Here is a 12,778-nt window from a genome sequence, read left to right on the forward strand (position 1 = left end):
TCAGGAGTATTTTGACCAAAAAAAAATGCTACTACAGAAAACACCATAATAGGATAAAATATTATGACTCACAGAAAGTACTCAAATAATCCTGTTTAATAAAATACTTTTTCTGATTCTAGTCCTTTTGACGAAAGAAGTAATTGTTGAAATGTTCTGTGAACCCTTGGTTATATTAGAATATTATGGGGGCCTTTTATTGTCATTTTTCAAGGATTTCACTTAAATAAAAATTCTTATTGTATACTGTTTTCATTGTAGTCATGGAAAAGAAATCTTTTAGCCTTGTCATCAAGTTGAAATTGCCCTTTAGATTTCTCATATTTATAACCTCAGTAGTTCTAGCTAGTAAAACAAAAACCTCATAAATACTCAAAAGGCAGTCTGGACTAGATCCAAACAGTTGCAGTTATATACCTCATCTTATTGTCCTACTAGAAATTTATATTCATTTATTTATGCTCCCTACCCACCATTGATATGGCTTACCATAGATCTTCAAAGTACAGCATGCATTTCAGACAGTATTCAGGTTTCTAAAATTGCATTATCAGAAATCATTTTACGTTATACAGTTCATTTTAAGAGAGTTTTTTTTTTCAAACCTATATTCTTTGCAACCAATAAAATTTCTAAGCCTTTTATCAGTTCTGTAGATACTTGGCTACAGATAATGGTGTTCCTAAATTCTTTCATAGAGTTCTTGTAGAATCATACAACTATTAATATTCATTGAATACTGTAGTTTGTCACCAACATTATTATACTTCATTCATTGAACTTCCTTAGATCCATTTGATACTTTTCATTTCTTCTTAAAAGTAAAACAAAACCAAAAAACTCTGAAGGTAATCACGTAAATTTGTTGTCTTGCAGTTTGAGCTATCTTAAAACTTAAGCAGCCCTCCACATGGCTACTCACCACTTGTAAGTAGGGGTCAGGTGACCTTTAAACAACATTCAGTTTGTTTGTATTATAATTTGAATTGAGAATGTGCTGGGAGGAGAAAAGAGAAGGAGACTGCTATTACGAAGCTGACTTAAGTCACTTGTAACACCTGATTATGTATGTTGACATTTTGCCCCACTGTTTAGCATTCCTTTTCAATTCACATCATGCTGAATTACATGTAGATCATTGTTTTTTAAATATTTTGGAAAAAGAAGGTTATAGTACATTTTCTTAGATTGTAACAAGCTTAAAATTAGTGTTTCATGAAGGAAAATTTCTGAGTATTCTAATGGCTTTTTTAAAAAAATCATTTATTTGCTAGGTAAGTTCTCTTCTACGCTTTATGAGACTGGTGGCTGTGATATGTCACTTGTGAATTTTGAACCAGCAGCAAGAAGAGCATCCAATATCTGGTATGTGTGAAGTCATATTAGGAGAGTGTATGTACTTGCATATGTTTGCCGTTTTTAAAGTTTGTAAGCGTTGAGATGGAAAAGTTATTTTGAAAGCATTTGTTTATATTGGCTTAAATATATTGTCATTATGCATTTGTTGCCAAAGAATTAAAGTAGAATTTTTTGCTGTGGAAAAAAAGAAAGCTGTTATTCTTAAAACAAAAGCTATTATGTATTAAAAAAAAATTAAGTAAAAATTTCCTGTAGATCTTACCATGGGACAGCGGTTTCCCGCAATTTCAAATTTAACTATGTATATATATTGCATGATGGAAAAAACTTATTAGAAAAATATTTACACAGCTAAGTTCATCGATTCTCTTTCTTTGTGTAATTTCAAATTTTTATTTCTGTGTGAGGGTTTTGGTCAAGTGTCTTTTTAAATGATTATCTTTCATTTTGTTTTTAAAATGTGTTTACCAGCTGTAAGAAGGAGGAATTTCTTAAAATATGGGTCATACGTTGCATTTAGTTTCTTTTCTCTCCTTCCTTCAGGAAGGAATTATGTAAGATAACAGAGAAGTTAGGAGGAAAGCAAATAAGAAATAGAAATCTTGATCGTATAACATAATCAATTATAGTTTAGAATGTGTTAAATTTTTTCTGAAATTTTAATCTTACTCATCTATTCAAATTGCTGCATTGAAATTCATTGTTGATTGATTAGCTCACTTTTTTTCCACAAGAGTCATTTGATTCTTATTTTAGGACTTCCATTTAATAGTGGGACACACCTATTTATATGTTACATATCTATGGACAGTTTTTTCAGTTTTGAGGGTCTCTTTAAAGCAATAGGGTCTTGTGATCACTTAGCTTAGCATGCTGAAAAGATAGAACATTTCAGAAACTGTACTCTTGAATAAAGCTCCTTCAGTCCAGTTTCAGAATTCACCCCCTCAAAAATGATTGGAGTGTTTAGATGATTTTGTAGCAGAGGAAGCAATAGGAGGATGGAGCAATGGGAACACTTTATTATGTTTAATATAGTTCAAGATAAGAACAATTCCTTACACCATAAATGTGGTAAGGTCTTAAGTTTTGAAATCTAAATTTGACTGAACTGTGGAAACTGAATTGTCACGTTCTAGACTATTATATCATAGGTTAAATTTATTATGGCTCCTGGCAATATGTTAATTGCTTTCTTAAACAATTTTCACAAGAACTTTGTGATAGAGGTACTTTTATCCTGTGTTACCAATGAGGAAACTGAGGTATAAAAAGGTTAGATAACTTGTCCAAGATCTCATTCAGTTGTTGAGGAGATTTGAATATAGATACTTTGACCCAGAGGCTATGCTCCTAATCACAACTCTAGGAAAATTCGATTTTGCACTTTGAACTTTACATGGAAAAGTAGACAGTGTAAGTATCATGTAATTGTTAATAGACTTATTTTTCTTTCTACTACTTGACAAGCTGTTTATTCCCTAAAATCTTCTTCATTTTTCTTTAGTGACACGGATTCACATGTATCCAGTTCTACCTCAGTTCGATTTTATCCACATGATGTGGTAGGTTTTCCTTTATTTTTATAAAATGCTGTATTTTCAGATTAAGTAGCTATACCAATCAGAAAATTGATGAGGTTACAACATATCAATTTTGTTGAAAACTGGCAAAATCACCTTTGCTGTCCCATAGTGGATCTCTTCTCATAAGTCCTTTGTTAAGAAACAAACAAGCGTAAAGCACCGTGATGTTTAATTAGCTATTTATGAATCAGTAATTACACTTTTGAGGGTACATAGAGGTCTGTTTACTCACCAGTGTCATAATCTGGTTGTGCCGTTTTTAACTGTGCCATTTTAAAACTTCATTTTGAACATTATGATTTTGGTACATAGCTAACTGATTAGGTACTTATCTACTAACTGTTGGTTAACTATTAGTTATTCATATACCAGTGTGTGTGCTTAGTGATGTTATCGCTGTATAAAAAATTGCCCTATGAGAAGCAGTGGGTATATTTTAAAAAGATAACACTGCCTTTGTGTGATGTATATCAAAATATATATATCGAGGTTAGAAAAGATAAAACAGTTGAAATCCTTATAAGCAATATTTAAGAGATATGAGGTACGTGTAGATAAATTTAGTGCCAAAGATTAATTATTAGCGGCTTCCTGAAGATGATGAGTTGTGAGCAGGGTTTTAAAACCATAGATGTGAATTGGCACAGAACAGTAGTTTTCAGCATTTGGCAATGTCTCGAAATATTTTTGCTTGTTACAACCACGGGGATGCTGTAGGTATCAAGTGGGTGGAAGCCAGGGATGCTGTAAAACATTCTACAGTGGAAAGCGTAGCCCCCACCCAAAGAATTATCTGGCTTGAAAGTACCTGTAGTGCCAAGATTGAGAAACCCTGGCATAGAGGATAAGGGAAAAAAAGTGTTTGGGGAGATATTTGTCAATGCTTAGAGACAGAAATGGCTGTTATATGTAAGAAACATATTTTCTTGACTATACCCCACCCCTGTGTAGGAAAAATAAAGACTGTCCCTACTCTTCTGCTGCAGTGTATTCCTGGAAACTCCACAGGAAAGCAGAAATGGGGAAATGATTACGGTGATCCCTTGGTATCCGCAGGGGATTGGTTCCAGGGCCCTGTGCGGATACCAAAATCTGTGTTTGCCCAAGTCCTTTATATAAAATCGCATATTAGTATTTTCCACTGTTAAATGGTATGAGAGCCTTGAGACAGCAAAATACTGGCTAGTGCTATGCTAAATGCAGTAAACTTTGGATTCTTTCAGAGGAAGGGGAAACTGGTGAATGGATGAGTTGAAGCTGAAACAAATGTAATGTGGTAATATCCTGTATAGCCTCAGATGAGCAGCCTGCCAAAACAGAAATAAAGGAGTGTGGGAGGATTTGAAAACAGCAGTAACAGTGATAAGAGACTGTACGAAGAATTGAGATTTGAAGGCATTGAATCCAGTGCAGAGGAGCTTAGATTTGACGCAGTAGTGAGGTTCATAGCTTTATGAGAGAAGAGAAGGGGTAGGGAGAAGGGAAGCCGCTAATGATTCCCTGTTGGTGATTTTAATGGATTCACTAGCTATACAATCATAAAATACTAAAATTTCAAATACTTCCTAGTAAAATCTTTCCAAAAGGCCTTTGTTGTAGTTCACTTCCTTTTGTCACCTTCTGTAGTTTCTAACAATCATAAAATATCCACAAGAGTGGACTAGTGTAGAGAATTAAGGAGGTTTAGATAATTTGCAAGCTGATTGCGTAGCCCTTGAAGCATGACTTGATTGAAGACACTTTAAGCCTTTCAATGCCGATTTTCTTTTAGCTCTCTCTTCCACAGATTCGACTGAACAGACTATTGACCATCGATACAGATTTGTTGGAGCAACAAGACATTGACCTGAGCCCTGATTTGGCAGCTACTTACGGTCCAACAGAAGAAGCTGCCCAAAAAGTTAAACACTATTACCGCTTTTGGATCCTGCCCCAGCTGTGGATCGGCGTTAACTTTGACAGACTCACACTTTTGGCCCTGTTTGATAGGTGAGAATATAGTGTGATATTAAAGATATATGCAGATTTTATTTTTAAATTGAAATGTATTCAATTACCCATTGAGTATTTGACTTGGTTTCCATGTTGGAAGGTGTTTTCTATTTTGGTTCTCTTGAGATAAAACTTAAGTTAGTAAGGCTCCCAAACATGGAGTCTCCTGAATCTATTAAAAGCTTTTTTTGTGGCAATTTTAATATGTTTATTTAAAAAAAATGCTTTTATCATTAAGAATCATGCAGCTGTACTTAAAAGCCAGAGAATTTGAGATGTTAATGACCGTAAGGTTATATGTAATATGACTAACTATAGAAGGTATAATAGTAAACAGTATTAGTCAATTATGAACTTGGTGACCAACTGCTGTTTCTAGTTGACATGGAGTAACAAAGACTGGGTTTACTCTTCTACCTGAAACAATGCAAAACATAAAATGCATGAAACAGTGGCTTTCAAGACACTGGAAATAAGACAGAAAAGGACCGTGATTCCTGAGAAATGGGAAGCAAATTATGTGAGCCCACCTTACTGCCTTAAGAGAGTCCCCAGGCTGTGGTACTTAAGTAGAGTCCAGCAGACTTCCTGAGTTGAGGAGATGGAGCTCAGAGTCCAGGGAGACTAGAGCAGCTCAAGTCTGTAGGATAGAACATCAGAGAGAGGATTGCTGCTCAGAGAGATAACCTCAGAGACTTTTCGTGGGTCTCCTCAACTGTTCAGCAGAGTATTGGTAAGAGAATGTATATGAGGAAGCCAGGGTCAGAATGATGTGAAAGAAACAGAGGGACAGTGCCTGGCACACAGGGCTGGGGATAGTGCCTATCCCCACGCACCATAATAATTAATCCTTTATGATGCATTGTGTAGGGTACTCAGGAAAGTCTTGCCTTAGAAGTGCGGAGTAATTAGCCCTAGCATGAGCACTGCTCCAGACCCACCTAGCAAGTCATAAAAGCAAGACCTGAAAGGATCAAACTGTTCCCAAGTAGCATAACAAAACTCAACAAGATTTGTAGAAATCCAGAAATTCTCACCACATAAAAAGTTAAGATTCACAATATCTGGCATCCAGTCGGAGACTACCAAGCATACAGAGAAATGACAAAATGTGATTTATAATGAGGGAGGTAAGGAAACCAACCTGTAACTGCCACTGATATTAGAATTAGCAAAGACATTAAACAGTTATAAGTGTACTTCGCATGTTAATAAAAATTAAGTAGAGATATGGAAGATATGAAGAAAAAAGACCCAAGTCACACTTAGAGATGAAAACTAAAATGTCTGAGATGAAAAATACAATGGATGAGATTAATTGTAGATTAGACATTACAGAAGAAAATGTAAGTGAAGCTGACAGCATGGTAGTAGAAACTATTGAAAATGAAACAAAGAAAAAAGAATCATTCTCCTACTCCCATCCGCCAATGAAAAGAATATACAAAATGAAAGTAAACCAAGGGTGACAGGAAGAGAGAAAAAAATTTGAGGAAATAATGGTGGAAAACTTTCTAAATTTGATGAAAACTACAAATGTACACATTGAAGAATCTCCATGAACCTCAAGTACAAGAAACATGAAAAAAACTATACCAAGGCACATAATTGCTCAAAACCAGTGATAAAATCTTAAAAACTGCAAGAGAAAAAAAAGATGTAGTTTGTACAGAGGAACAAGAATAAGGAAGACATCAGACTTATTGTTGGAAAAAATACAAATGAGGAGATGATGGAGCCGCATTTTTAAAGTATTGAAAGGAGAAAAAAACTCAATCTGGAATTCTATAGCCAACAAAACTGCAAAAACCAAGATGAAATAAAGACATTTTTGGACTAGGAAAAACTGAAAGAAGTTTTTTCAAGCAGACCCACACTACAAAATATATTACAGGATGTCTTTCAAGCAGAAGGATAGTAATACCAACTGGAAATATGGACCTACCCAAAGAAATAAAAGATCACTGTAAATGGTAAGTAACTACATGAATAAATATATAAAAATTTTTCTTACTAATTGAATCTCTTTGAGACATAATTGGATGTTTAAACAAAAATAATAATGGGGCTTCCCTGGTGGCACAGTGGTTGAGAGTCCACCTGCCGATGCAGGGGACATGGGTTCGTGCCCTGGTCCAGGAAGATCCCACATGCCGTGGAGCAGCTAGGCCCGTGAGCCATGGCCACAGAGCCTGCGTGTCCAGAGACTGTGCTCCGCAACGGGAGAGGCCACAACAGTGAGCTGCCCGCATACAGCAAAAAAATTAAAAAAAAAAAATAATAATGATGATGTATTGTGTGATTTATAAGATAAGTAAAAGTAAATTTCATGACAATAATAGCATAAATGACAGGAAGGGGCATATAAGAGTATACTCCTATAAGTTTCTTATACTGTATATGAATTAAATATAAGTTGCTTATACTGTATGTATATTTATACTATGTCACTTGAAGTAGACTGTCATAAAATGTATACTAAAGCAACTACTAAAGTAACAAAAGAAAGAGTTATAACTAGTAAGTTAAAAAAATAAAGGAGATAAAATAGATTCATAAAAATTACTCTCTTAATCTAAAATAAGGCAGAAAAGGAAAGAGATCAAAAACAGATTGACAGAAGATAAATGACAGTATGATAGTTGGAAAAGTCAGAAATTGTCAAATTTTAGAAAAAAAGCAAGACTCAATTCTTTGCTGCCTACAAGAAATGCACTTTAAATATAAAAACAGAAAAGATATACCATGCTAACACTAATCACAGTAAAGCTAGAGTGGCTGAATTAATGTCAGACAAAGTAGATTTCAAAGCAAAGAATATTACCAAGGTAAAAGGAGGTCATTTTATAATGATAAATGGTCAATTAATGCATAGGATTTAACCATCCTAAATGTTTCTACATCTCAAACAGTGCTTTGAAGGAAAAGCTGATAGAAATAGGAGAAATGGATAAATTCACAATTATAGTTGAATTCAACACACCTCTCTCAATAATTGATAGAACAAGTATGTAGAAAATCAACAAAGATATAATTGTCAGCCAACCTAAGTTGATTGACATTTAGGGAACACTCCACTCATAACCACAGAATACACATTCTTTTATGTGCACACAGAACATTTACCAAGATAGACCATATTCTGGGCCATAATATAAGGATCAAATTTAGAAGGATTTGAGTCCTACATAGTGTGTTCCTTGACCACGGAGTTAATTATAAATCAGTAACAAAAGAACCTTGGAAAATCCCTAAATATTTGAAAGCTAAATACATCTAAATAACTCATAGATCAAAGGACAAATCAAGAGGGAGATTAGAAAATATTTTGAACTAAATAAAAGTGAAACACAATCAGAATTTTTGTGATGCCACTAACACAGTACTTAGAAGAATTTATAGCACTGAATAAGAAGAAAAGTCAATTCAATGACTTCACCTTCCCCCTTAGGAAACTAGAAAAAGAAGATCACATTAAGCCTAAGAAAGCAGAAGAAAGAAAATCATAAAGAACAAAGCAGAAATCAGTGAGGACACAGAAGACAGTAGAGAAAAATCAAGGGAACCAAAAAGCTCAATTAAAGTAATATACTTTAGCCAGGTTGATCAGGACAAAAAAAAGTTACAGATTACCAATATCAGGAATGTGAGCTAGGATATCACTACAGATTCCACAGGTAATAAATGGGTAATAAAACATTATGAGCAGCTGTATGTAAATAAATTTGACAGTGGACAAATTTCTTGAGAGATAAAAATTATCAAAGTTCTGAAAGAAATACAATATCTTCATGTTCCTATATGTATTAAATAAATGGGCATTGTAGTTAAACACCTTCCCATAAAGAAAATTCCAGGCCTAGATAGTGCCAAAATAATATCCCGAATCAGTGAAGTGGAGAAAGGATAAGCTTTTCAACAAGTGGTGCTAGAAACATTGGATTTCCATATGCAAAAAAAAAAGAAGAAAAGAAAAAGAAAGAATTTGTTTTATTACCTTGCATCATATTACAAAAATTAACTCAGAGTGGATCATAGGCCTAAATGTGAAATCTAAAACATAAACTTCAGAAAAATGCAAAACGTAGGAGAAAAGATTTGTGACCCTGGATTAGGCAAAATTGCACAGATGTGACATCAAAAACAGATCAATGAAAAAACAAATTGATAAATTGGATTCATCAAAATTAAAAACTAACAAAAGCCGAAGGGAGAGCATGTGTTCAGTGACAAGCGACATGGACAGAATATAGTGTAACAGGGCTGACAGGGATCATTGGATTCGGCAAATCTGGAATTCCACAACTGCCATATAAGAACAAATGAAAATACCAGTGTTTCATTTATTGATTTGAAATTACTATTGAACTTGTTTTAATCTGGGAGAACTATCAAGTGAAATAGTACAGAGATGTTTGTGAATTTTATTTTTTAGGTCAATTGATTATAAATTGCGCGTTGATGTAATATAAAGAAATAAAAATCTTTTTATGATTATGAAAACAATTCTTTATTAAATATGTAGAAAGATTTTAAGACAGAGGCCAGTCCAAATCCTTCCACCCAGAGAGAACCATTATTAGTAGTACCAATTGATATATTGTCTTTTTAAACCTGTATATGTATGTTTCTTAAGTAATGGAACTTGTATCTTCGTATACAGTTTTGTGTCCTCCTTTCTTTGTATAGCAAATGTACTGAGCATGTTCCTGTGTCAGTATATATTCTTTAAAATCAAGAGTTTTAGCACATACTTAACATTTTGTGAATAAAATATCCCCAAGAAGTGAGATAGATTCTTATTTTTTGGCATGATTTATAAAAGTCATCTTCAGGGACTTCCTTGGCAGTCCAGTGGTTAAGACTCCACTCTTCCAATGCAGGGGGTGCAGGTTTGATCTCTGGTCGGAGAACTAAGATCCCATATGCTGTGCAGTGCAGCTAAAAAATAAAATAAATTAAAAAAAATTATCTTCATTGCTGTATGTAGTATGTTGAACATCGTACTGCTTCTTTTACAGTGTCAGTTTAGTAAAATATAGAATTGTCTGAGTAACTTTGATAGAGGCAGCATTGATGGTCTATCACTGCCTTCATTCTCAACATATGTAAGAGCCTGTGTTTAAGTAATTTTAGTAAGATTTCTGATTATTTCAGATGATTTAGACATGGGAAATGAAACCACTTGGTATCAAAATTTGGTTACAAACTTTGTCATATAAATGTTTCCAATTTAATTTTCTAGAAACTCTTTTGAGATTTTGTTTTTCGAACTTGTTTCTTTGTATATTTCCTTTATTTTCTGTTCAGTTATTTGGCAACAAACTTGACAGAGAAGCAGATGATAAGAAGAGTAAAGTTATAACATAGAAATTGAAACTGTATTATGTATTATAATAAGAAATTCACAATCCACTGTAGCATGCTTTATTTGCACATAAGAATGTGTGCCAGTTTTCTATCTAAACTGAACATACTTTTTCAGTATGATTCAAAACCTTGTTCAAACCCAGTACTAAAAAAAAATCTTAACAAGTATAGTATGAACTTCATATTGATGTCTTCCCTTTTTGCACTCTGATTAATTTCTTGTAATGATGATATACTTACTCATAAATTTTTCTGTCTACAGAAATCGTGAGATCCTGGAAAATGTGTTAGCTGTCATCTTGGCTATTCTTGTGGCTTTTTTGGGATCTATTCTTCTCATACAAGGCTTCTTCAGAGATATCTGGGTCTTCCAGTTCTGCCTGGTGATAGCCAGCTGTCAATATTCACTACTTAAGGTACCAGCATCTCCCTTCTCTTCAGACTTTAGCATCATAGTTATGTTAAAAAGCAGAAGGTTTTGTATCACTCGTTGAATTATAGTAAGAATATAATTTTTAGATTTATTTTCCTTGGACGTTTACGTTAAGATTGGGAAAGGAACAAAAGGGACATGTAAACTTTAAAAAATAATGACATATGAATGAAGCTTCCTCAAAACTTTTTTTGTATTAAAAAAATAAGAATTCGAATTCTTTTTTTCTCTCTCTCTTTTTCTTTTCTTTTTTTGTTTTTTTTGGCCATGCCACATGGCTTTCTGGATCTTAGTTCCCCAACCAGGGTTATAACCCAGACCCTGGCAATGGAAGTGTCAGGTCCTAACCACTGGACCGCTAGGGAATTCCCAAGAATTCGAGTTCTTGAAATTCATTTGATAAATTAAAAGAAAATGAAACTGTCCTACTCTCATATTTTAAGTCTTCTATTATGTAGGTGAATTTACTAAGATCCATCATTGGTAGATAGAATAATGTCAAAACTAGCATATACATTCTTTGTGGACACAGAGCAGAAGATCGGTGTCCCTTTGCTTTTGTTTAAATAATGGTTCTAAAATACCAAATGTTATCAATTTTAAGCTTTCCATAAATGGGAGAATCAAATACCAAATTTTTCACTTTCCATGCCACATCAGCGTGCCCTGGTAACATGGACTGTTTTCTTTCCTTTCTTAGCCAGTACTGGTTATTTGCCTGATACATACTCACATGCAGAACCCTCTCCCATCCTGAAGACTATTTGTTTAGTTCTGTTTATACCATCAGCTATCCTTTCTCTTTTCTCTCTCCATTTATAGACATCTGGAGTAAACCACCTTTGTCAACTGCTCCATTTCTTCAAGATCCATCCATACTCTTTTCCTCGTTACAGTATTGAAATTACAGTCTTTGTGGGCTAATAATCTCTAATTGCCAAATCTACGTTCTTAGTCTTCATTCTCTGTGAGTGCTGCATCATTTAAATACCTGTGAATACTTTCTTCCATTTTTATGTTTTCCTCATTGCCGATCTGTTACTTTATACTACCCTCATGATTATGCTACTTTGCAAGTAACTTTATTTTCCTTTGTTGATGCCTCTTTGTTCTTTTGACTACCTCTTAATTTACAAGAACTCTCTAGGGTTTTATTTGGCCCTCTTTTCAGTTTGTAATTCCTTGCCAGTGAACTCATCCTCTTTTATTACTTTGTTGCCCCTGCTGTATATGAATTATGTCCAGATTTATGGCACAGTCTTCACCTTTCTTGTAAGGTTTAGTCCTATATATCTGACAGGCAGCTGGGCACATTCTGAAAATGGCACATCATCATCTTCTGATATTTTCCTTTCCCAGTTCCTTTGCTTTTTCTTTTTTTTTAACACCTTTTTTGGAGTATAATTCCTTTACAGTGTTGTGTTAGTTTCTGCTGTATAACAAAGTGAATCAGCTATACGCATATGTACATACCCTCCATCGTGCGTCTCCCTCCCATCCTCCTTATGCCACCCCTCTAGGTGGTCGCAAAGCACCGAGCTGATCTCCCTGTGCCATGCAGCTGCTTCCCACTAGCTATCTATTTTACATTTGGTAGTGTATATATGTCCATGCCACTCTCTGACTTCGACCCAGCTTACCCTTCCCCCTCCTCGTGTCCTCAAGTCCATTCTCTACATCTGCGTCTTTATTCCTGTCCTGTCCCTAGGTTCCTCAGAAACTTTTTTTTTTTTTACATTCCATGTATATGTGTTAGCATATGATATTTGTTTTTCTCTTTCTGACTTACTTCACTCTGTATGACAGACTCTAGGTCCATCCACCTCACTACAAATAACTCAATTTAGTTTCTTTTTATGGCTGAGTAATATTCCATTGTATATATGTGCCACATCTTCTTTATCCATTCATCTCTTGATGGACACTTAGGTTGCTTCCATGTTCTGGCTATTGTAAATAGTGCTGCAATGAACATTGTGGTACATGACTCTTTTTGAATTATGGTTTTCTCAGGGTATATGCCCAGTAGTAGGATTGC

At 34.5% G+C, this 12,778-nt stretch overlaps 1 protein-coding gene across 8 annotated transcripts in view; it reads left to right on the top strand.

Moving 5' to 3' along the window:
- The window catches only part of PCNX1 (pecanex 1), a 171,179-nt gene that overhangs the window by 87,617 nt on the left and 70,784 nt on the right, over window positions 1-12,778 (top strand). For 6 of the 8 annotated variants that reach the window (XM_027111644.1, XM_027111647.1, XM_027111645.1 and 3 more), the window contains 4 exons: window positions 1,275-1,365; window positions 2,867-2,924; window positions 4,717-4,934; window positions 10,570-10,723. In XM_027111644.1, the coding sequence (XP_026967445.1) occupies window positions 1,275-1,365; window positions 2,867-2,924; window positions 4,717-4,934; window positions 10,570-10,723 (521 nt within the window). The remainder of the gene's footprint in view (window positions 1-1,274; window positions 1,366-2,866; window positions 2,925-4,716; window positions 4,935-10,569; window positions 10,724-12,778) is intronic. The other 2 variants (XM_027111646.1, XM_027111649.1) reach the window with 1 other exon arrangement.

Source organism: Aethalodelphis obliquidens, unplaced genomic scaffold (assembly GCF_003676395.1).
Source record: "Aethalodelphis obliquidens isolate GAN/ISIS:26980383/991018 unplaced genomic scaffold, ASM367639v1 scaffold10, whole genome shotgun sequence".
In the NCBI taxonomy this organism is placed as follows: domain Eukaryota; kingdom Metazoa; phylum Chordata; class Mammalia; order Artiodactyla; family Delphinidae; genus Aethalodelphis; species Aethalodelphis obliquidens.